This window comes from Vigna angularis, chromosome 5, assembly GCF_016808095.1.
Source record: "Vigna angularis cultivar LongXiaoDou No.4 chromosome 5, ASM1680809v1, whole genome shotgun sequence".
NCBI lineage: Eukaryota > Viridiplantae > Streptophyta > Magnoliopsida > Fabales > Fabaceae > Vigna > Vigna angularis.
Genome location: NC_068974.1, coordinates 40,919,412 through 40,945,295, shown reverse-complemented (window position 1 = coordinate 40,945,295; position 25,884 = coordinate 40,919,412). Strand labels below are relative to the sequence as shown.

General features: G+C 32.5%; 3 protein-coding genes across 3 annotated transcripts; 2 read left to right on the top strand and 1 right to left on the bottom strand.

The window, feature by feature from the left end:
- Nucleotides 1-1,670: 1,670 nt before the first annotated feature.
- On the top strand, nt 1,671-2,580 carry LOC108340027 (protein PHOTOSYSTEM I ASSEMBLY 2, chloroplastic). The gene is made up of 4 exons (XM_017577255.2): nt 1,671-1,869; nt 1,954-2,013; nt 2,082-2,128; nt 2,206-2,580. The coding sequence occupies exons 1-4, from the start codon at nt 1,735-1,737 to the stop codon at nt 2,294-2,296; spliced, it is 333 nt and encodes a 110-aa protein (XP_017432744.1). The 5' UTR covers nt 1,671-1,734; the 3' UTR covers nt 2,297-2,580.
- Nucleotides 2,581-8,736: 6,156 nt separating this feature from the next.
- On the bottom strand, nt 8,737-9,568 carry LOC128196743 (ankyrin repeat-containing protein ITN1-like). The gene is made up of 2 exons (XM_052878274.1): nt 9,355-9,568; nt 8,737-9,272 (listed from the first exon to the last, which is right to left on the bottom strand). The coding sequence occupies exons 1-2, from the start codon at nt 9,377-9,379 to the stop codon at nt 8,737-8,739; spliced, it is 561 nt and encodes a 186-aa protein (XP_052734234.1). The 5' UTR covers nt 9,380-9,568.
- A 2,009-nt stretch (nt 9,569-11,577) lies between these two features.
- Nucleotides 11,578-15,478, top strand: LOC108340664 (E3 ubiquitin-protein ligase ORTHRUS 2). Its single transcript, XM_017578181.2, has 9 exons — nt 11,578-12,146; nt 12,432-12,967; nt 13,044-13,169; nt 13,672-13,771; nt 13,856-13,917; nt 14,007-14,109; nt 14,256-14,406; nt 14,525-14,739; nt 14,859-15,478. Exons 1-9 carry the CDS (start codon nt 11,694-11,696, stop codon nt 15,222-15,224), a joined length of 2,112 nt encoding a protein of 703 aa, XP_017433670.1. The 5' UTR covers nt 11,578-11,693; the 3' UTR covers nt 15,225-15,478.
- Nucleotides 15,479-25,884: the final 10,406 nt, after the last annotated feature.

Here is a 25,884-nt window from a genome sequence, read left to right as displayed (position 1 = left end):
TGAATATAGCCAGCGAAACATTTTGTTGAAGTGAAGGCCATCATAAAATTTCTGGTTTATATTTTGCAAACTCAGTTATGAATTCTAATTATTTATTGCACACCCTTTGCATTTTCAGTTAATCATAACATGGCTCGCCTGAACACCATTCGAATTTGATACTTCTTCTATATGGCTTATAATGCTGCTGCCTACTGATCACTATACAGCAAACTCATTAATATAGAGGAAGACATCAAGTGGATAAAGGAACAATGCTAGTAAAGTATCTAAAAAATGAATTAATTGCTTAGTAAATTAACCTGCTACTAAACGAATCAAATTTATTGGCAAGTGATTGTTACTGCTCTTTCATTTTATCCAATTCTAAATTTATTTTTGCTCGTGATTGTCAAGATTCAGAATCCCTACAGATTTAATTGTTAAGCATTCTCCTAAGTTTTTGTCTTTTGCTGTGAATTATAAATCTTATAACTGAATGACTAAATAAATAGCCAATAAGAAGGATAGAGGAGAGGAGTACCATCTTTTGCAACCGAACTTTTTTGCTATTTGTTTGAAGAAAGAGCAGGGACTAAAGGTGTTGGTTTTGTTCCTTCTGTTGTTGTGGTAGAGACTTGTGCAGTTCCCTGTATCAGGTGGGATAAATCATTATTAAGAAGGAGCAATATGGTGATATTTCTCAACCCAGAATAGTTCTTTGGTGTAATTAAGCTGCGAATTCAGAACGGAAAAGTGGCTAGAGAATTTCAATCAGAAAATGAAAAGGAGCCTGAGGCCGAGGCTAACAATGTGCTGATACATTGTAAAAGAGAGAAAGGAAAGATGTTTCTGTAATGGGTTACTATGAATAATATCACTCTTTCACTTTTAACTTCATTACATTTGGGTATTGCTATTGGAGAAATAAATCTAAGATAGATGAAGGGCCTGAAAATCTCGGCACTCATTTTCTTAGTCATTTTTAGTTTCTTCTCTGGTGCTGCCGCCCAATTTGAACGAGTGCTTCCTGCATTTCCAAGTAAAAACACTTGTGTTTTTCATATTAGGATCTATCTAATTTCAGTTTCTGATTGATTTATTAATTTAAGATGACATTTAATCAGATTCACTATTTCCTATTAATCATCTTCCAAAGTTGGAACGGGTTTTTATCAAGGGTTTTAAAGTGACTTATTGGTGGAGGTAAAAATGAGTTACTTTAATTCGGATTATGTTTTGGTTAACTGAAAAATTTGTATTCGAGACAGACGCACAATCAATTGAGTGAATTGACTTATATAAAGGTATTTTGATCTCTCAATTTATTTTCTATATTTGTTATATTATAATAACTTAACACATGTCAAAAATAGAATTAACTGACACTTCGAAGTTTTATTGAAATGGAAATAGAAGTGACAAAATATACTTTTAATTTGGTGATTTGATTTGAATTAAAAAAAAAACAATATTCTTGTTACTCTATAGAGATAATAGTGATATTTTAAGAAAAAAAATATGAATAATAATACAATAATTATCGTGATGAGAATATGTTTTATATTTTTGAATGTTAGAAAGTGATTGGTCGACAATAATTGATGAATAAAAAAAGGAAATTGGATTTTGAGTATACAAGGATTAATAACAAATAATGGAGTGGGAGGTGGATAGAAATAGTACACGTGTATAACTAGAGATAGATAGATACGTTATAATATCATCGAGGTGTCGTTGAGTTGGGAGAGAGAAATGGAGACGGTGGTAGGGCTGTGGCAGGGCGTTGGTATTTGCAGGAAGGGGCTGGCGCCTCCACCGGCGCCTCATCGAATCATAGCCGAAAGACGAACGAGTGTGGTTGTTTCTGCTTCTAAATCACTTAACTGGGTGGGTCTCTTATTTTACCTGACGTGAAATGAAATTAGTTTGAGTGAAAGGAATTCTGATATGATTTGATATGGTGTTGTGCAGTTACAGAAAAGCTGTAAAAGCTGTGGAGGGAAGGGAGCTGTTGAATGTCCGGGGTGTAAGGTAAGTTTGTGTTGTGAATTGGATTGAATAGTGGATACATGGATCCGATACCTAATTGGCAATGGCAGGGCACTGGAAAGAACAAAAAGAACGGAAATATGTTTGAACGATGGAAGTAAGTTGGGTTCTTAGAATCTAACATTAAACCTAATTCGATTCTACAATATTCATCTTCTCAATTTAAATGTGCAGATGTTTTGATTGCCAAGGATTTGGGCTCAAGACATGTCCCTCCTGCGGAAAGGGAAGAGGGTTAACACCAGAACAGAGAGGAGAGAGATAATATCTTCTCAATTCTCTTTCCTTTTTTTTTCTGCTTTTTCATCTATCAACTTAAGTTTAATGGATAATTTATCAGAAACTTCAAAGTATATTACGTTGTTTGAATTATAGAAGCAGCACAGGAGAAGTTACATACAAATAAAGAAGATAAAACTTGTGAAGGATGCATGCAAAATGATGTTATCGTATGGGAAAATATGTTGTGGTGAGGAATATTAATTACAAAAATTATTTTGAGCCATGTAATAATTTGAATAAAATAATAAACTTATATATTTTGATTGACCTTATTAGAAACTTGACATTAAAAACCTTCACAATCATGATCATTTTCATGGAACATATTTTTTTCATTACTTTGGGTCGAAGAATGATTAAGAATAACATTAGGTTACATGCCACTTAATCAAAACACTATAAGAGGCATGGTATGTGTAAAATTTTCAATTGATGGTGATTTTTTCCATGACATTGATAGAAAAATCTTTTAATGTTAAACTTTTTAAATCAGATTATGGGTGACAAAAATACTCACTTTCATCTAAACATCATACACAATGACTTCTTATTAATTTGGATCACTAATGAAACTAATTATTGGAACAATCATTCGATCCCTGTATTTATAACAAAATTTTAGTGACAAATATTATTTGGTTTACTATCTAAAGTATGTTTGGATAATATTTCAGAGTTAAAACAATTATTGGAACCAATTATTTTGATGATTTGTGAAGTTAAAAGTAACTATTAATAAAGAAAGATGAATGGTAAAAGTATATAAAAATTGTTAATGAATAAGTGAAGATGACAATTGATGTCAAAGAGTATTGCTGCTCAGATGCCTTTTAAAAATATATGCAGAGACCAATATATTATAGTAGAATACTGTTGTGGTATTTTTTAAATATAATATTTTATTTTTTAACTCATTATCATACATATATTTTATCACTATAATAGTATAAATAAATTTTATTTACTATAATATAATAATTTAATTTATTTATCACAATTTTTTTTATCATCCAACATATTATAATTAAACATATATGTTAAATTTTAATTATTATTAGTTTTTTTTTTGTGTGATTTTGATATTATAATTTTTATTAGTGTATAAAAAAAAGATTTCATTATAATTTAAAAATTAAAATAAATAAATATTTTAAGATATTTTTTATTTATATATTTGTTTGCTTTTTCTATTTTTCTAAAAATATTTATCAATTAAATTTCTGTTTGTAAATTTAATAAATGTTTTGCTTCACATGAAATTTGATGTTCTAATTTGAAATATATATAACTATAATATATTCATAAATATTTAATATTTTAAAAAAATATATATAATACTTTTAATATTGAATATTTTCATAATATTATATTTTTTTATCATAATTTTTTTAATATTTTATAAAAATTAATTAATTAATATTGAAATAGTAAGAAAATAGTATTGAATATAAATATATATTTATTATTCGGTAAAGATGAAGATGAAAAAAAAAATTGATAATCAGTTGACTTTTCGATATAAAGATGTGGATAAATATTTTTTCTAAAATTAGGAATAGAATAATGAAACTTTTTTTCACTTATTATCATTTCAAATTTTAGGTTTAAAAGTTACTTATTAATAACATTCTTATAAATGTAATTAAAAAAAATTGATATAAAGTACTATTATTGCTAAGACTAATATATTTATCTGTAAAACACTTAAATCATGCTTCAAATTATCTTAAGTAGTATTTTAGTTTTTATATTCAAGTTTTGATTTATTATAATCCTTATAATTTTTATTTAATCAAGTATAAAAAAGATATATATAAATTAAAATAAATAATCTAATTAAGTCTTTAAAGTTAGATAAATAATATCAATGAAAATGTACAAAGAGAACAAAACAACCATCTCAAATAAATATAAAAAATAACCATTTTAACTTCTTTTTTTCAAAACTTATTTACTGCATCATTCTACCCTTTCTTATACTTAACTTTATGATAGATATTTATTGTTTGTAATACATTAAATGCTAGATGAACTGAACAAAACAGATGACTTTATGATAAATATTTAATGTTTTTAATACATTAAATGTATTAAATAAATAGTATTAAATATTATTTATTTATTAATATTTAATATTATTTGTGGTGTGTTAATTAAATAAAATTTTCATTTAATATTTTATTTATGGTGAATTAAATAAATATTTTTTAAAATTATATTCTCTTGTTGTTATGTCTTTTTAAATTATTAAAATATGTCTTAAATATAAATATTAAATATTTAAAATTAGTAAATGATGAGAAATGTCAAAGTAAATGTGGATAGAGAAAAACTTTTAGTAAACATAATAATTTGAGATTTTACAAAGCATAAATAAGAATAAAGTTCAGAGTATATATTACTGTGATATTAATACTAACTATATCAGTTGTCAATGAGGAGATCCATATAAGATTTTTATTATAAAAAGTTATGTAAGAATAAAAATATGTAGTGAAATAAACAAAACAATGGTTTTTATGAATAAATTTTGATTATTTCTTAAAAAATATGATTATCTACATTGAACTCGGTCAATATGTTTGAAATTAAACTAATATAAAGTACCATTATGTTAAGTGAATTAATTATAAATTATAAGTGATACGTTGAATTGAGATAAAGTCACACAAATTTATGGATAATCTACAAAAGTTACTTCAAAGTATATTACATTGTTTGGAATTGTAAAGAAAGTATATGAAAAAGGAAACGCCAGAAAATTGACAACCATGTAAAAAAGTCTGAACTTATTCAAATATGAATTGTAGATATTCGCATGTTTGTAGGAAACCAATAATTGTGTAAATAAATTTACTTTTTTTTGTCTAGAAGAAAATTTGTTATAGATAATATGATATTGTTGATTTATTTGGACTTGTTTTACACTAATACAACATTACGTGGGTTTATTTTAAATAATTTTCTCATTCATATTTATTCTTAAACTTAAATTTTAAAATTATAAATTATATTATTTATTTTAAGAAATTAAATATATAAATTATTATTCTTACTAATTTAATTAAGATTATCAGGCAAATATCACATGAGACGAGTTTAGAGAAAATAATTTATATTTATGTAAAACAAAACATTCTGAAATACTTTTTATAGATTAAATATGAGAGTCAAAATGGACCACACTACCATGATTATTTTTCATTCATTTTTTGAATAAATCAACAATTTTTTTTCTCTTGTATAAAAATATTAAATTAACTTATTTTTTATACATTTATTTTTCGATGTATTGTTGGTAGTAACAATGTGAGACAGGTTATGTGCGTCAGTTGACAGATTGACATATAAAGATGCGAGACGAATCGAATATTTTAGTTTGATGATCCGTTTAGGTTTGTCTTGCATAACGTACAATCTCATGGACCAACAATAGGCTGATCCACATTTGGCTTGCGTAATCCACATTGATTTAAATTCTTAAAATTCAGTCACACCAACACAACATTATGTGTATTTATTTTAAACAACTTCTCATTCACATTTATTCTTAAGTCCACCCAAAAATAGCTCTTTTATTCGCTTCTTTTTTTGTTTTAGTCCAATTTAAGGTCACTTGTATTTTCAATAAACTTGAACTTTAAAATTATGAATTATATAATTATGAATATTATTTATTTTATTAAATTGACTATATAAATTATTATTTTCACTAATTTAATTAAGAGTATCATCCAAATATCATGTGAGACACGTTAGCGAAAGTAGTTTGTATTTATGTAAAACATGACACTTTGACATACTTTTTATGGATTAAATATGAGAGTTAAAATTGACCACATTACCACTCTTACTTTTCATTATTTTTTATTAAACCAACAATATTTTTTTCCTCATGTATAAAAATGCTAGATTAACTTATTTTTTATACTTTAATTTTTTACCTCTCGTTGAAAATGAAAATGCGAGATAGGTCATGTGTGTTAGTTCACATGTTGACATACCGTTTAGGTTTGTCTCGCATAACCCATAATCTCACGTTGATCCACATTTGGCCTGCGTAGTCCACATTGTTTTAAATTTTTAAAATTCAGATATACCAACACAACATTATGTGTGTTTATTTTACACAACTTACTCATTCACATTTATTCTCAAGTCCACCCAAAAATAACTATTTTATTCGTTTTTTTTTTGTTTCAATTCCGTTTGAAGTCATTTGTGTTTTCAATAAGCTTGGACTTTAAAATTATAAATTATGTATATTACTTATTTTAAGAAATTGACTATATAAATTATTATTTTCACTAATTTAATAAAGAGTACCAGTCAAATCTCACGTGGGGCAAAGAAGGTAGTTGTATTTATGTAAAACAGATACCTTTTATGGATAAAATTTGAGTTTTAAAATGGACCACATTATTACCATCCTTACTTTTCATTCTTTTTTTAGTAAACCAACAATTTTTCTCTTGTATAAAAATAATAGATTAACTTATTTTATATACTTTTTATTTTTTAGTTGTAGTTGGAAATGACATTGTGAGACCGGTTATGCGAGTTAATTAGTTCACAGGTCGAGATAAAAAGTTGCAAGATGAACTGGATATTTTAGTTGGTTGATTAGTTTAGCTTTGTGTTGCATAACCCACGATCCCACTTACCAATGATGGATTGATCCTCCACATTGATTTAAATTCTTAAAATTCGGTCACACCAACATAACATTATGTGTTTTTATTTTAAACATCTAATTCATTCGCATTTATTCTTAAGTCCACCTAAAAATAAGTTTTTTTTTTGTTTCAGTCCACTTTAAAGTCATTTATATTTTTAATAATCTTGAGCTTTAAGATTATAAATTATATAATTATGAATATTACTTACTTTAAGAAATTGATAATATAAATTATTATTTTCACTAATTTAATTAAGAGTACTGACTAAATATCACGTTGGACAAGTCAAAGAAAGTAGTTTGTATTTATGTAAAATAAGACCCTCTAACGTACTTTTTACGGATCAAATTTGAGAGTTAAAAAGGACATTACCATCCTTATTTTTCATTATTTTTTTTAATAAACCAACAATTTTTTTTCTCATGTATGGAAATACCATATTAACTTATTTATTATACTTTTATTTTTTACCTGTAGTTGGAAATGACAATGCGAGACAAGTTATGTGAGTCAGGTTGCAGGTCAACATAAAAAATTGTGAGACGAATGAGATATTTTAGTTCGTTGATCAATTTAGGTTTGACTTGCATAACCCACAATTCCACGAACCAACGATGAGTTAATCCACAATTGACCTGCGTAGCCACATTGATTTAAATTCTTAAAGTTTAGTCACACCAACACAACATTGGGTGTGTTTATTTTAAACAACTTGCTCATTCTCAAGTCCACTCAAAAATAACTATTTTATTCGTTTTGTTTTTAGTCTAGTTTAAAGTCATTATGTAACTATTTGTTTTCAATAAGTTTGAACTTTAAAAGTATAAATTATGTAATTATGAATATTACTTATTTTAAGAAATTGATTATATAAATCATTATTTTTAGTAATTTAATTAAGAGTACCAATCAAATATCATGTGGGACACGTCAGAGAAAGTAGTTAGTATTTATGTAAAACAAGACACCCTGACATACTTTTTATGGATTAAATTTGAAAGTAAAAAGGGACCACATTACCATCCTTACTTTTCATTCTTTTTTGGCATAATACCTAATTTTGTCCCCACTTTGGTTCGGAAATCTCAAGTTAGTCCCTTTCTAGAAATGTGAGTGCAATGGATCCTTACTTGTAATTTTTTGAGTCTAATGAGTCCCTTCCGTTAAATAGAAAGAAACGGAGTTAGTGGGCTGATGATGTGGCAGTACTTATTGATTACGTGTCAAAAAATGTGCTTACGTGTGTTGGTTAATTAGGAAATAAATTAGGGAAGAAAGGATTTTATTCAGAAATTGGGGGAGGATGAGACCTACCGCGCGACGCCAACCCAAGGACTCTTTCCTTCCTCCACCGCCACCCACTCCAGTCGACTTCCACCGCCGCCAGTACCCCTCCCGCGACTCCAACGTCAGCAGCCGCCCCTCATCCGTTGGCGTCGGCGGACGCCCCACTCTCGATTTCTACAAAGACCGCCAGTTCCAGCAAACGGTAGTTTCCACCATCAACTCCTTCCTCTCCTCGCACAATTTCCCAATAACCTTCAAAACAACCTTCCCCTCTGCCAAAGACATCCTCGAAACCCTAAAATTCCTCCTTTCAAGGATGAGTTGCTCACTTTACAGGTTTTATAGTCTCTTTCCTAAACCTCAAGCAGCAGAGCATATGTTCATAAGTTCATAACTTAACTCCTCGTATAACTAACTAAAGAAGCACAAAGAAACACAAGTACCAGAAAGAGAGATACTACATACAGTGGTGGCCTTTACTAGCTGCAATATGCAAGGGATCAAATCCCGATCGGTTCTTCTTGGAAACAGTATGAGCAGTGGAATGGTTGAGAAGCTCCTTCACGACATGGAGATGACCCTTTTCAGCTGCAGTGAACAAAGGGGTCTCACCGAGCTCGTTCTCTTCGTTGACGAGGCAAGCTCGCACTTCCGCAATCTCGATGTCGAGATCATCGTCGTCGCCGTCGCCGAGAGTTCCCATAACCTGAGATTCGACGTCGAGAAGGATCTGTCTCACGGCGCCGACGTCGCCCCTCTGTGCCGCCAGGTGCAGCTCCGTGTCGTTATGCCGCCCCGTCACTTGCTTCACGTACTTCTTCCTCCCCGTCTGGTCGATGCGCTTCCCCGAGTTCGAAAGCACCAGCGCCGGAGCTGTCGATGAGGACGGCGACGGCGACGGTGACGGCGATATCTTAGAAAGTGGATTCTGAAAGGCTGATGCTGGGATCGGCGATGAGGGGTCCTTTTCTCCTTGCCCGTCAGCTCCCGTTCCTGATACAAGCAAAAGGGTGATCGAAAAATGAAAAATTTAGAAGAGTGAAGAAATATAGAAAGAGAGAGAGAGAGGGAGAACCTGTTTGGTTTGGGTGAGAGGCCATTGAGATGGTGGAAGAAGGAACAGAGGAGAGTGTGGAAGTGAAGGGAGTAAGAGGAAGATGGTTTTGGATTGTTATGATTTCAAGATATTGAGAATCTTAAAGGAAAGGAAGATGGGTGGAAGGAAAGTGGAGAAACAGACTCAGAAACACGAAACTTCAGAGAAACACACGCATTCGGAGGAAGACACTTTGGACTTTTGACACGTAATCAATAAGTACTGCCACATCATCAGCCCACTAACTCCGTTTCTTTCTATTTAACGGAAGGGACTCATTAGACTCAAAAAATTACAAGTAAGGATCCATTGCACTCACATTTCTAGAAAGGAACTAACTTGAGATTTCCGAACCAAAGTGGGGACAAAATTGGGTATTATGCCTTCTTTTTTTAATAAACCAATAATTTTGTAAATACGAGACACTTAACAGGTCGACATAAAAAGTTACGAGATGAATTAGATATTTTAGGTAGTTGATTCATTTAAGTTTTCCTCGCATAACGCACAATTTCATGGACCACATTTAGCCTGATCCATATTTGGCAGGCATAGTTCACAGTGATTTAAATTCTTAAAACTCAGTCATACCTGCACAACGTTATGTGTGTTTATTTTAAACAACTTGCTCATTGATATTTATTTTTATGTCCACCCAAAAGTCACTCATTTATTCTTTTTTCTTTTTTCCAGTCAAGTTCAAAGTGGTTTATATTTTCGAAAGACTTGAACTTTAAAATTATAAATTATATAATTACTAATAATTTTCAATTTAAGAAATTAACTATATAAATTATTATTTCAACAAATTTAATTAAGAGTATCATCCAAATATACAAATAAGAAATATACAAATAAGAAAAAGTAATTTGTATTTATATAAAACATGACACTCTAACATATTATTTATGCATAAAAAAAAGAGTTAAAATGGACCACATTATCATTCTTACTTTTCATTGTTTTTAGGGTTAAATATGTTTTTCGTCCCTTAAGTATCACACGATTTTGGTTTTAGTCCCTACTCGAAACTTTGATGGTTTTTAGTCCTCATAGTTTTGAAACTCTTACTATTAGTCCTTAAAATTGGACGGCGTTAACTTTTAGTAGACGTGGCTAACGACCAGCCCACGTGTAATGCCACCTTCCCTGACTACTTTTAATTGACGTGACAGTAAAGGTGTGGTGGTCGGTCGACCTGGTGGGTGGTAGGTCACTCGGTCTGGTGGTCGGTCGGCCTGGTGGGTTCTATTACAATCAATAGAACAACGTAATAGAAGCAGACTATATAAAAGACCGAGCGGTGTTGGGCAAAGACCGAACAGTTATGGTGACGGGTGGAGTTCAATATATGAAAGACCGAACGATGTTGGGCAAAGACCGAACGATTATGGTGACGGGTGGCGTGCAATATATAAAAGACCGAACGGTGTTTGGAAAAGAACGAATGGTTATGGGCAAAGACCACCATGCCGACCACCAGACCGAGTGACCGACCACCCACCAGGCCGACCGACCACCACACCTTTACTGCCACATCGATTAAAAATAGTCAGGTGGCATTACACGTGGGCTGGCCATTAGCCACGTCAAACAAAAGTTAACGTCATCCAATTTTAAGGACTAATAGTAAGAGTTTCAAAACTACGAGGACTAAAAACCATCAAACTTTCGAGTAGGGACTAAAACCAAAATCGTGTGATACTTAAGGGACGAAAACTTAAGGGACGAAAAACATATTTAACCCTTGTTTTTAAAATAAATCAACAATTTTTTTTTCATGTATATAAATACTAGATTAACTTATTTATTATTACATGTTCAATGAATTTGTTACCTTTTGTATAAAGTTGTGTAAACAAACTTCTAATTTTATTGATATTATATATTTTTAAACTAATAAAACATGTTCATTGAATTGAAATATTTTTTCTTTTATTTAATTTAGTTTATAAGAAAAGGAGAATTTACCAAGAAAGAAAATTGTTTTCTGAAATCATACTTGAATAATGTTAGCGTACTCTTGATAATATTAAATAAATTCGTCGAATGAATACATCGTAAAACAAGTCAAGTGTTAAAAAGATAAACGTCGAGGTTTGAGGTGGGGAAGGAAAAAGGGTAATTTTGGAAGAGAGAAGGGTAATATGATAATTAGCAAGAGGGAAGGAAAGAAGGAACCCCTAAACTCCACACACAATATCATATTATATTCAATTCAAAACCACTCCCTCTCCCTGTTTCTCACTCCTCTCTATAAAGAAAACCATCAAGACAGACCAAACAAACAAAACACACAAGAAAACAAAAGAGGAAGAATGACTATGCAGCTTCCGTGTGACAGTGAGGGCGCCTGCATGCAGTGCCAGGCCGTGCCCGGAGAGGAAGAGAGGCTGCTATGCGTCACCTGCAACACTCCTTGGCACCTTCCATGCCTGTCCTCCCCTCCAACCACCCTTGCAGCCACCGCTAACTGGTCCTGTCCTGACTGCTCCGATATCGATCCTCAACCTTCACCTCTCCCTGCTCCCCTTCGCAATGACCTCGTCACTGCAATGCTTACCATTGAAAATGATGATTCTCTCACCCAAACTCAGAAAGCCAAGAAACGCCAACAACTCATGACTGGAAAATCTCCTGCACAAGATGAGGATGACGATGACGATGACGAAGAAGAAGAGAACCAGACTAAATCCACAAATGTTTGGCACATGCTCTCTCAATCTATCAAATGCTCTATCTGCCTCCAGTTACCGGAGAGGCCCGTCACGGTTTGTGTGCCCTTTCTTCTTCTTCTCTCCTTTAATTTATTTTTTTCATCACATCATTCACTGTTTTTTTTTTATTTGGCCCTACCACTTTCTCTTAATTATTTAATTGATTGAATAATAATATGTTTATATATAAACAACCAATCATATATTTTGGGGAATAAATAAATCATACATAAAAAAAATTATCTGTGCTGTGCTGGGCTGAGATATATTATTATTATTATATTAATATTGCATTTATATATTTAATATGACTGACTGAGTTTAATTTAACCGTCCCAGACTCCTTGTGGGCACAGTTTCTGTCTGAAGTGTTTTCAGAAATGGCTTCGACGAGGAAATACGAAATGTGTCCAATGCCGCCAGCTTGTTCCGGCAAAGATGACAAGCCAGCCCCGGATCAATTCTGCATTGGTTTTTGCAATTCGCATGGCCAGGACCAATTCTAACCCTAATGGTCGTGGAGGAGATAGGACTGTCAACCATTTTTGGCACAATCAAGACAGACCCGATGAGCCCTTTACCACAGAACGTGCTCAGAGGAATGGCCGTGCCAATGCGGCCAGTGGAAAAATATTTGTGACCGTTCCGACTGATCATTTTGGTCCAATCACTGCAGAACATGACCCCATGAGGAATCAGGGTCTGCTGGTGGGTGAGAGTTGGAGAGACAGACTGGAATGCAGACAATGGGGTGCTCACTTCGTCCCTGTGGGTGGCATTGCTGGCCAATCAGATCGAGGTGCACAATCTGTTGTCCTTTCTGGTGGTTATGTGGATGACGAAGACCATGGAGAGTGGTTTCTCTACACTGGAAGGTATAACAACCAAAGTTTCTCTACAATTCACTCAATTCCTGTTCATGTTTTATTCACTATTGGTATTGTATTGCAGCGGCGGTAAGGATCTTAGCGGCAACAAACGCACCAACAAGAGTCACTCTTTTGACCAGCAGTTTGAGAAGTACAACCTTGCACTTCAAGTTAGCTGTCTTAAGGGTTATCCGGTTCGAGTTGTCAGGTCACAAATTACTCTACTAGATTCTATTCTTTCACAATCTTATTTATACATATACCTCACCGAGGGATGGGATCATAGGGTACGATATACTTTACAAATTCTAAACACTTAAATCCTTTGCTTCTTCTTTTGGATTATATGCCCAAAATGCTTACTGAATTTTGATTCTGGTTCAATTTGAAAATTAATTCTATCTGTGACTTCTTACTTATTGAACATGTAAAATATCGTTTGTACTAGATTTATTTCTACATTTGCAAAGTTTGGGACCATAATTCTATGTTCATGACTATTTATGAACTAACTGGTCGACCTGACTCATAATTGGGTTTTATCCATGGCAATTTGGGTTGGATCTGTGTTATTATTACTGTTACTATAACACATAGAATCAATATATTTGGCTTGCTCAATAAAACACGAGAGCTTTCATTAAATCAATATTTTTGGAACTTTTATAATTCGCACCGTACCATCTTTACACATTACCTATAATAAGCAGATCTCACAAAGAAAAGCGATCTTCATATGCCCCCGAGACTGGCGTGCGCTACGATGGAATTTATAGAATTGAAAAGTGTTGGCAGATAGCAGGATTGCAGGTGGATATGCGCAATTTTATGCTATATTTTGTTTGCCTATTTTTTTAATACATGCAGCTTATCTGATGTCATTTCCATAACCAGGGTTTCAAAGTTTGCCGGTATCTATTCGTTAGGTGTGACAATGAACCAGCCCCCTGGACAAGGTATGCACTCTTCCATTCTGTTGCACATTTGACGCTAAAACGGCTCTTGCTATCTTCACTCTTACTAAGTTTCTCAACTGGAAACGCAGTGATGATCGTGGAGATAGGCCCAGACCCTTACCGGTCATCCGTGAACTGAAAAAGGCCACCGTCACATTTGAAAGGACTGAATCTCCGTCTTGGGATTTTGATGTGCGTGATTATTGAGGACTTCATTTTACTTTTTCATATATTTGTATCTTCATTTCTTTTCAACAATCTATACAAGATATATTTTCTAAAATATAAATTAGAATTTTGAAATACATTTAGTTTTAACTAGTAGATGACTTATTTAGGAAGAAGATTCTCTTTGGAAGTGGAAGAAACCACCACCTCCCAGCAAACGAAAGGTGCAAAGTGAGGAACCCGTAGAGGGAATAAGGGCAAGGTCAACTAGGGAAACGACGAAGTTCCAACTTGAGATGCTCAAGAAAAGATTGCACATGGGTACTTTAATAAAATGTTTCACAACGATTGACACTGGACCTTCCAATTAAATGGTCAACATTCTCTTCGTGATTTCCATTAGTACTTTTTTATCTTACCATTTTTCTTGTACATGCAGGGTTCTCGTGCATGATATGCACGGAGGTTATGGTTTCACCGGTGACAACACCGTGTGCTCATAACTTCTGCAAGTCCTGTTTGGAAGGTAAATTTGCTGGTCAGGCTTTGGTGAAGGAGAGAAGCAGGGGCGGGAGAACGCTTCGGTCCCAAAAAATTGTGATACAATGTCCTTCTTGCCCTATTGACATCTCGGATTATCTTCAGCACATTCAGGTACGTGTCATTCTGGTATATAAATTACCATTATGTTTTTCTTTAGTCTCAGTTCTAAGAACACAGCTTAACATATGGTTTATAAATTCGTCTTGTGTGGTGGTGGGCTTGTGTGACAGGTTAATGTAGATTTGAAGGATGCGATTGAGTCACTGAAAGCCAATGTTGCAGAAATTGAAAAATCGCTGGAGTCAACTGGAGACGAAGCAGATGGATTAGATGACAATACTGATTCAGGGAACCAAAATTCTGCAAAGGAGTTGAACGATCTACCTGAAGGATCTGATGTTCATGAGCTTGAGGACACCAGTGATGAGGAGCAAGATCCAGAAGTAATGTGCAATAGAAAGAGAAAGAAAGGTGATGATGAAACACAATCGCCTGATGATAAAATGGATAAAAGAGATAAAATAAACAAAATGACTGAGCAAGAAGTGGATGATAAAAATGATTCTTCATCATCATGTCCTCTCAATCTTCCATGAAATTATGGTAGACTGAGGAGTTTTAAGAACTGGGTCTTCTGCTTGTTTAATTATGACATAGTAGTATCTTTATTATGCTTTATTATGCTGACGGTTCAGTACTAGTATTGGAAGTGTGCTACTAGGAGAAGTTATACTCTTTTCTTTTTAGTTCGCTTTCTTTGTTTGCAACTTTTTGTGTTCATGGTTTTATGGGAAGTCCAAGACCTTAAAAGAACCTTTTTAGGATTATGGTATATGGAGCTTTTATGCTAGCTATCTCTCTATCTTCAACATTTATTATGAGCATGATTGGTAACTGTTCTATACCTGTGAATGACGTATGAGTTTTAGACAAAATATTTGAAATTGTTGTGGAAATTACCTGCTAGTTTGCTTGTGATTCAACCTCAGATTTGTGCAGTTGCCTATATCAGATGGCAATTAACCTGATGATCTTTAAGAAAGAATGAGCAATTTGGTGAGGTTTCTCAACCCAAAATAGGCTGTTTAGGTGTTGAACTAATAAAGTTGCTGTAAGATTGATCAAGTTCCTATTAGCTTGTTCTTTGGTGCCGGGCAATTAATGGGTACTTTTTACCCTTCTCAAGTAGGCCAATAAAGAATGAACCCGTTTATAGTATACATCAGATGTAAGAATTGAAAATATTACTACCTTTTTCACTTTAGGAACATTAGTTTTTAATAATGAGATCCATTGTTACGTACTAACCCTAATCCCAAGTTGGAATGATTTTTCGGGAAAGGAAGTTGTGGAAAATTTTCATTTCATTGTTTGTGTAGTCGGTGGAAAAAGGCCGAATTTGGTGCCTTTAAATATGGTCATAGATATGTAGAACTGAAATCAGGATAAACAATATTCTAGGGTTTAAAGTTCTTATATTTGGACAGCATGAAGATGGGCCTTGGCTTGTGACCTTCTGTTAAGTCTTACTTGGAGTTTATTAGATTATGAGGTGTAGCCAACATGCTATTATTGCTTTCCTCTAAATCAGAGGTTCAAACCCGACGTGACAATTGAGCTACCTATTAACAATCATTCAACAAACTTGCTAGATGTGGGGTATATTTTGGACATGTAGCCGTGACTACAATAAAATCATCAAATAGTAATCAATTTAAAAGATAAAAAATAATTAATTAACTTAAATACCATTTTATAAACCAAAAACTTATTGGTATCTATAAATAAAAAATTATAATTAATTTGTAAATTAGAATTTAAATTGATTTTTAAAACCTTGATAGTTGATGTTAGAGATTAATTTATACTCTAATTTAGAAACTAATTATAATCTTTTATTTATAGAAACAGTTTTAGATATCAATAGTTTTTAGTTTATAAAAAAAAAATATAGTTTAGTCAATATACTAATTAATTATTTTAGTGTCTAAAATTAGTTGCTATTTAATGATTTTTTTATCTTCAATAATCAACGTCCTATATATTTGATCCATCTATTCTCTTTTTATCCAATTGAATGGCTGAAGAACAAACCAGAGGCTTAGCTCTAATGTGATAATTCTCCACTACCAGCCTTGTCACAAATTTACATGTAGTATTAGAGGTCTTGAATTTCAAGAGCTTTGTAGATTTCACTTCCTATGGCATGAGGAACATCAAGTTCAGGCAATAATGACAATGAAAATCCTCCACTAGTGAGGTTTCCTCACAAAAGATCCAACATTAGACCCACTTAGTGTTTATTACATCCATCTAGGTGAAAATCCTTCTATGACCATCGTACCTCTCCATTAGTCACCATTAAGATGTTCAAGTTCATCAATGGATCTTTGCCCTGCCTCATGTGTTCAATCCAACAACCTTTGATGTTTGGGAGGGTTGCAACAAATTAGTGTTCTCTTCGATTCTGAATTTAGTTGAACCCACTATTTCACAAACATAATCTACATCGACGTTGTTCTTGAGCAAACAAATGCTGGTTTGGAAATTTATGTTTTTCTTCTAAATTTTGGTTATTCTCATTCTGCCATTGACGATTCTGTTTTCCTTAAATTCTAAAAATATTACTTGACTAATTTGCTTATCTATGTTGGTGATGTCCTTGTTTGAGAATTGCATCTATTCTTTATGACTTTTTTCATATTGTGGAGTCAGAGCTCTTGAATATCAAGAGCTTTGTAGAATTCACTAACCATGACACAAGGAACATCAAGTTCAAGTAATAATGGTAGTGCAATCCTCCTTTACCAGTGAGTTTTTCACAACAAGATCCAACGTTAAACCCTCATGTCTCCATCGGTTATACTTTTCAGACCTCATCTAGATTGTGTATGCTCTATGATTTGTGTTAGTGTAGCTATCGCTAATGGGATTTTGGGTTCCTCCAACATCATAAATTTTTATATTCTTAAATATATATTTCAAAATATAAATTTTATATTTTGAAATATACAATTAAGAATGTATTTTTTATTTTTCATTCTAAAATATATAATTTTTATATTTTAGATTATATAATTTGAAATATAATTATATCAGATTATACAATCTGAAAGATAATTTTAATCCTGTTTTAATCTGAATTGCATATTCTAAATTATATAAAAAATCGCCACATATTTATAAATAAGAATGCATTAATGAAATTCCTTTGCGGGCGTGGCTAAATGGTGCATTTGATGTTGTTAGAACTGAAATTTTAATGATGAGGCCGTTTCCTGATGTGAATAAGGTTCTTTTATTAGTACTACAAGATGAAAGGAGGATTGATAGTTGAAACAATGATGAAGGCCAAGTGTTCATGAATGCCGTAGAAAGTAGGAAGCAACTTTGTAGAGACAAAAGGATTTGGTTTTGTTAGAGAACGAAAAATTCAAAATTTGTAGTTTTTGAGAGAATTGGACACATAGTGGACCCGTGCGATGAGAAGCATGATTATCCAAGCAATTAGAAAAGGAATAGTTATAAGAAAGGCAAAACTTAATCCATGACTCGTCAAACTTTGTTGTGATGATGTCAACAAGGATTCAACTACTATGCAAAACACTTAGATTTCTCCGTAGCAGTATAAGGCTCTCATGGCTCTTTTTCAATTTGCTAACTTGACAATCTGCCAAGGAGAACAAGTTGCAAACCATAAACATCACACAATCATATCCTCCTATTATGCAGTCAATTGATTAGGGCCTAGGTAATTTAAATGCTTCCTTTGCAGTGTGAATTTGTCTATGTTACATGTTACGGGCTTAGGTCCACCATTTTATATTCATTTATAAATGTATAATATTATGTACTTTGGAATTCAACTTATGTTTCCCTCTTTTATTTTAACTTAATATTTAGAGTAAGTGGAATTAAATTTAACCTAAGCCCCCGAAGACAAGTGGGTTCACTTGTGCTAATTTTTTATTTTTTTGAAAATTTTTCCTTTTTTTTTCTAATTTCTAGCATTATTCTTAGTATGCTTTTTTTCCAACCATTGTTTTTCGCCATCTCTATATTATCACCATTTGGTTTTTTTTTCCTTGTTATGTTGTCATCGTGACTGTTTGGACTAATAACACCATAATTATGATCGTCTTGATCAAGTGACCACCATGTTGTAAGAATCAAAATTCTAACACATCTGTATGCATAGTCTTAACCTTCGTCGCCATTGCCACTTCCCATCGCACATGACGACACGTTTGGCCTTCTCTCTGGTGAAAACCACTATCGTCAAACTTATCTCTCCATCCTTTTTCCAGATTTGTAACTCTCATTATGATCAAAGTTCGTTGGAGTTTTTTTCATTCTTATGGGTTGTTTCTTTCTTCTAGTAATTTTTTTCTCTCTACAATTTTCCCTGGCCTTCTTTGTTGCTTCTACGTCTGATTCATCCATCTATAACAATTATGTCAATGTGCATTTTTCCATAGACAAATTAGATGAAACTAATTATAGCATTAAAAATTAGACTTTGACTTAAGAGTCACAATTATGTTGATTACCAAATATTTAGGTACTTTGATGAGTTATTGCCTCCTGCCTCCATTCTTTCTCAAGAATCAGAGCAATGGTCAAAGCTTTTCATGTTGTTGGCCTTATATGGACTTCTTGATGATTATTCATATGTTCATTATCAGATTTTGGGGTCCAAAGTTGTACTTACCTTTACTTCCACTTCTTCCATCCTATTATGTGTGTTATGAATGTCAACCACTGCAATACCTTCTTCAGTCACCTATGATGATTGCTTATCATTAGTATCTCAATGTGTTGATCACAATTGCCATTGCAAGCCAGACAAAGAGTGCCACAAGAGTGAACATGGTCACAAGCTCAGTCACATAATTGACTGGTGTGAAATAAGTGAATAGGAAGCAATCATGGTGGAGGAAAAGAAGTTGGACTTCAAAGAAACATGATTGGACAAGTAAAGAATGAATTTGAGGAAAATCCCCATGTCGAGTGCAATAACAATTGTGCTCAATGCCACAAACTCATAGGGTTGTTTGGAGTTGGTCGACAACAAGGGCGATGGGTGGCACCCACAGTGCTCTAATAGAGAGCACCCCTCTCTCGATCTGAACGATTACATCCATCAATTTTGAGGTGGCACCGAATGGAGGTGTTGCTGAATTGTCAAAATTAGGTATTTATTGATAGGGATTGAAAAGGGAGATGATCTGCAGATTGAAGATATGGTGTAGGGAGGTTCGACACACACATAAATCTTCACACAGGTAAGATATTGTCCATTTTGGGCCAAACCCTCACATATTTGCTTTTGGTACCACTCCAAAAGGCCTCTTACCAAGGAAGGTATTTTATGTGTATATAAACCCATGTTCATCTCTTGTTTTATCCAATGTGAGACTTTGTTTGTATCCTAACATATGAATGTGAGTGGAATGCACAAATGGAACTTGGAGTAGTTGCTAGGTACCTTGGGAAAGAACCTTTTTCTTCTCTTCTCTTTGGTTCTAATTTCTTCCATATCTCTTCAATATGTAAACTCTAAGTTCTCCACCACAAAGAGCTAAACTTATTGTTGAGATTAGATGTAATAAATTAAATTATTGTGTATTTGTGTTGTAATATATATGATGTTCCATTTTAATATTAGTATTTGACTTCTATTCTTAATGTTTGTTGTGTCTTGATCACTCATTACTTGATTATTATTTCTTGAGATGCTGAAAAATGTCTTTTGAACCTAAAACTGAAATTAAGCACCTATTAAAACTTGTATCTAGAAATAGAACATGATTTGACTATTGTCTCTTAAACTTAATCACTTGTTGATTATTCAAGGAATTGAAACTTAATGAGTTATCATAGACTCAAAGTCATTAGAGATAGGATTTGAGAATATTTATGAGTTGATTTTGACATAATTGTGAGGATTGAATATGCATGAGATTGAAGATGATGGAGTATAGTCTTGACAATTTTAAATACTCTGTGTTAAATTCCAATTGCACACCAACTCTTTGATGCAAATACTAAAGAACTTTGTGTAATTTTGTGAATAATGTGTCTAATTGAGGTATTGAATGTAAGAGTTTTCATGTGTTGCACAATTCCCTTGGGAGAGAACAATAAATACTTATTATTTGTTACATTATGATTAGTGCACTTGTTGTCGTTCACAATCGTTAATAAGTTGTTGACACTGTGGTTGGGGTCTTCTATTTCAACACAAGAAAATTTAAGCCTTTGTGACGCTTTTAAACTTTGTCTTATGTTTTCTTTCATATGCTTTCTTTTATGCAATTTGACTATAGATGTTTATACTTTCCATTGGTTTAGTTTGTGCTTAATGCTTATCTTGGGGTACACCTTAGAGCATGATTTATTTGTTGGAATGTCTTAGGAATAAGATTTTAGTAGCCTAACTAACCATATCAAACCAAATAGTGCAAGTAACCAAGGATGAGAATGTGTGTTTGGCTTCCAATAACCAAGGATGAGAATGTGTGTTTGGCTTCAATCTTTCTGGAATGCAAGTTTCGAGCAAACTTATGTCAAGGGATTGAGTAGACAGTTTAAGACTTATATAGGCACTATAAGAGGAATTTGTATGTTTTGACCTTAGAGAATAAGGAAAGTAGTATTCATCACACATGAGAGTACTAGTTAATCTTGCAATAAGAGAAATCTGAGTGAGGTTGTTTGGGAAATTTGTTTTAATACATTATGCATATTTGAAGTGTATGATTGTTGTTTTGGTCGATGAGCTTATGTTTATGTCTTTCATTTTTCAATTCTCTTTATTGTTTATGTTTTCAATTCTTTGTTTTGTTTATTTATGTATGTTTTTCAATTCTTTATTTTCAAATCTTTGTTTATATAAATTCCATTGGACTAACTTGTTTGTTCAAGTATCTTTTGTGTTCTTATGAGTGCAAGGTATTGATGAGAATGAAGAATAAGACACAAGGAGACAGAGGGTATTGGTTCAATAGGCAACCCTCCAAAAAGAGTTTGAATTTCTTTCTTTTTATTTCTATTTTTAATTTCTTGTTTGATAATAAAATAAGACTGTGACTTGGCTGGTATGACAAATATGATGCATTGGTTTTGTGATTTTTGAGTAAGTTTTGCATAATATTGAGGAGAACTATTTATGTTTGCTCATGAGTTGATTTTGGGTTACATTGAGAGTATGTTGTGATCTTGTGAAAACTTGTACTTATGATTGTTCTCATGTTTGTATGTATAGTGTTGTTATTGCTTTTATTGCAATTAATGATCGTGGCATTTTGTATGACCACTTTCGGAAACCAAAGTCTTAATCGGGTGAAATTTTGTGCTTTAGAGTTTATATCCATCGAGTGTTATTATTTTTTACTTACAATTAACTTTGCTTGATTTTCATTGTTAGTTGTAAGATGGTGTTTGGTTTCATTATAGTTTTCAATTAGAAGAGAGTAGATTGTTAATGTTGTAAAATGATGTAATTGCTTTCTTTGTTTATTCTTGCTACCTAGAAAAACCAAGTCCCTTCTTAGCCTAGTCACAATACCAAATAAAGTTCTTGTTAATGTTGCATGTTTTGGATAACTCTTGGCTCTTTAAATGAAAAGCAAAGTTAAATTGTGTGCAAGTAGTGGTAGAAGATGGAATAATAAACACCACTATACACTAGTGTGCTTGAGTGAAACATTTTTTTTAATGATGGTTGGTTTCTTTTGTTGATCAATGACAACATTTTGCCATGGTTGTTTGTCTCTCATAAAACATATCCATTCATTCTTATGATATTTGCATTGTGAGCACCATAACTAAGAATTTGCAAGGTTACACATTCTTTTTGAATTGGTTTTGAATAATATCATTCATGAATATTATCTGAATTGATTGTGCGAACTTGTTTCTCAGTTATTTGACCATTGTTGATTATTTGTCTTTCTAGGCCAAGTTATTAGTAATAAATCCATTTTCTTTTTTCTGTCTATTTTTGAATTTATCTTTTTTTACCGAGGTCAATGTCCCTAAGGCCTCCTCATATGGTGTTGGTGCTACTCATCTTCTTTATTCTCTATCTATTAATAATGTTGTTTATGTCCTTGGGTCTCTATTTAACTTATTATCCCTCATTTGTCTCATTTGTTCCCTTAATTGTATTATCTCTTTTACCAAATATTTTGTTTGTTTACAGGATCAAAGTTCGGGATGGATGATTAACATCAAATGTGCATGTTGGTTCAATCATGGATTCTCCATCTTTTATTCATTAGATATTGAGTCATCCTAGCCTTGCCAAGATGCACAAGCTTTTTCCAAGTCTGTTTAAGTTATCAATTTTTCATTGTGAGTCATGTCAATTAAGAAAACATAGTTGTAATTTGTTTCATAAAGTGTCACCCAACGTGTTTAGTCTCCTTTTATCTTGTTCATTATGACATTTCGAGACCAAGTCATGTTAATCTAAATTTCAGTATTTTGTCACTTTTATTTATGACTATTCAAGATGTATTTAGTTGTTTTTAATAAAAGATTGTTTTCAGTTATTTTTCATATTCTAATAATTTTATGATGAAATTAAAAATCAATTTGGAGTTTTTGTTAGAAGTTTGTGCAGTGATAATGTGTCTGAGTATCTTTCTCATTCTTTGCAAACTTTTATAGCTTCTCACGTATTCTCTATCAAACCTCATGTGACACTTCAATAAAATGAGAGTGATTTATTGCAAGAATAGGCATTTCATTGAAACAACTTATACAACTTCAATCAATTGTGAGGTTTTTCAAAGTTATTGAGGTGATGTTGTTCTTATTATGTGTTATCTTATTAATTGCATGTCTCGTTTGGGTTTAGATAACAAAACTCAATATTCTAATTTATTCCCTCTTGAACCTCTCCATTCCTTACCACTTAGAATCTTTGGGTCCACATGTTATGCTAAAAATTTGTATCTTGATTTTCATAACCTATTTGTTAGGTTGCACGAATGTCTTTTTAATATTTACTATATCACAAAAAATGTATAAATGTTTTTTTAATTCTCTTAACGGCTATTAAATTTCAGATGACATCACCTTCATCGTGAGTCTTTCCTTTACTTTAAGTCTAATCCTTCTTCTATTGTATCTACATTTGATCAAGTCATTATCTCAATTGTTTGTGATCCTTTTGTTGTGTCTAGTGTACCTACAAATCTCCCACTTTCGCCACCTTTTTAGGTGTATAATACTCGATAGATTTCCAATCCTTCACTAAATGACTCTTATAGTGCCAACTCCTCCATCCTCTTCGATTTCGATAGTTGAATACGGTATTCCCATTGTCCTCCGTAAAGTTACATATATTTTGTAAGAAGGGACAACACACATAGAACTGCACACTGGTAAGATATTATCCGCTTTGGGTTAAGCTGTCACAGATTTTCTTTTGGTACTACTCCAAAAGGCCTCTTACCAATGGATGTATCTTATGTGTATATAAACTTATGTCCATCTATTGTTTTATCTGATGTGGGACTTTGTTTGTATCCTAACAAACCTTCCCTCAAACATAGGACTATGGTTCTCTACGTCCGTTACAACGAAAGTCTTTCTTTTTATGCTCGAGTACACCATAGTCTGCAAACCCATAGTCACACCACTTAGCATATCTTGCTCTCCACCTCTCATTATTCATCTGGTTGTTTGCCACCTCCTAAGGCTTCACCTTGCCATAGAGGGATGTACTCGTTTGAGCCCGATCACCAGACCTGAGCCACCGACTCTGATGCCAATTGTAGGGAGGGACAACACACATATAAGTCTCCACATTGATAAAATATTATCTCCTCTAGTTCAAGCCTTCACATATTTGCTTTTGGTACTACTCCAAAAGGTCTCTTATCAAGGAAGGTACCTTATGTGTATATAAAAGTAACTTTTGAAGTAATGGAACTTGGGAACTCGTTCCTTTTTATTTTGGGAATTTTGTTGTTGGTTGTAAGTGAATTTTTGTTATCAAAGTTGGTATTAATGGTACTATTAATCGTCTCAAAGCTTATATAATGATTAAAGATTATACACAATTTTTTGGGTTGCACTATGGTGACACTTTTGTCCAATTTCAATTATGATATTTGTTCATTTATTTGTAGCCATTGTTGCTTTTCAACATTGGTCTCTTTATCAACTAGATACCAAATATGATTTTCTTAATGATGATTTGTATGAAAAAATTTATATAGAGTAACCTTTTGGTTTTGTTGCTCAGAGAGAGTTTTTTGATTGGTAATGTCATTTTTTGCAAATATTTACATGGCCTCATGTAGTCTCTGAGGACATGTTTTGACAAATTTAGCATTGCTATTCAACATTTTGGTATGACTTGTAATTAGAGAGATAATTGTATTTTGCCGCTATTAAGGTGTTGAATACATCTATCTAGTAATATATGTTAATAATATTGTAATTACATATAATGATCACCATTAAATCTCAGGTAAAAAACAACACATTTGCACCATTTTCAAATTAAAGACCTTTCGCAAACTGAAATATTTATTAAGGATTGAGGTAGCATAATCCAATAATGGATTTTTTTTTTTATTTCTCAAAGGAAGTATGCATTAAATATTTCAAAACTAGGTTAATGAATTTAAAGTTTGTTGACATGTCAATGAATTCCAATGTCAAACTCCTACCTAATTAAGGAAAGTTACTTTTAAATACTAAGAAGTACAAAAGATTAGTTGAAAAATTGAACTACCTTATAATTACTCGTCTTTAAAGTCAGTATAGTGAGTCATTTTCTTGATTCTCCTCGTGTAAATCATTGAAATGTTATTGTTTGTATATTGAAGTGCATTAAAAGTTTTCTTGAAAAAAGTTTGTTATATAAATAAAATATTCAGGGTTGTATGTCATTTAGATGCTAATTGTACATACTCTCCTTTTAATAGTAAAGTCTCATTGAAGAGTTATATGTCATTCTTTTGTGATACTTGAAAAAGCAAGAAATAAAATAGTGACCAAATGTGTTGTAGAGACAAAATCTAAAGTTATGTTATCATTTACTTGTGAGCTTATTTGGCTGAATATGTATTAGTAACGTATCAAAGTTGAAAGATGTTAAATTATTGGGTGTTGCTCCCTCTGCCACCCCAAGTGCTCCTACACCTCCCCACTATTTTTCTTTTATTCCAAAAATAATCTACACCTCCCCACTATTTTCTTTTATTCCAAAAATACACTACACTTCCCCACTAT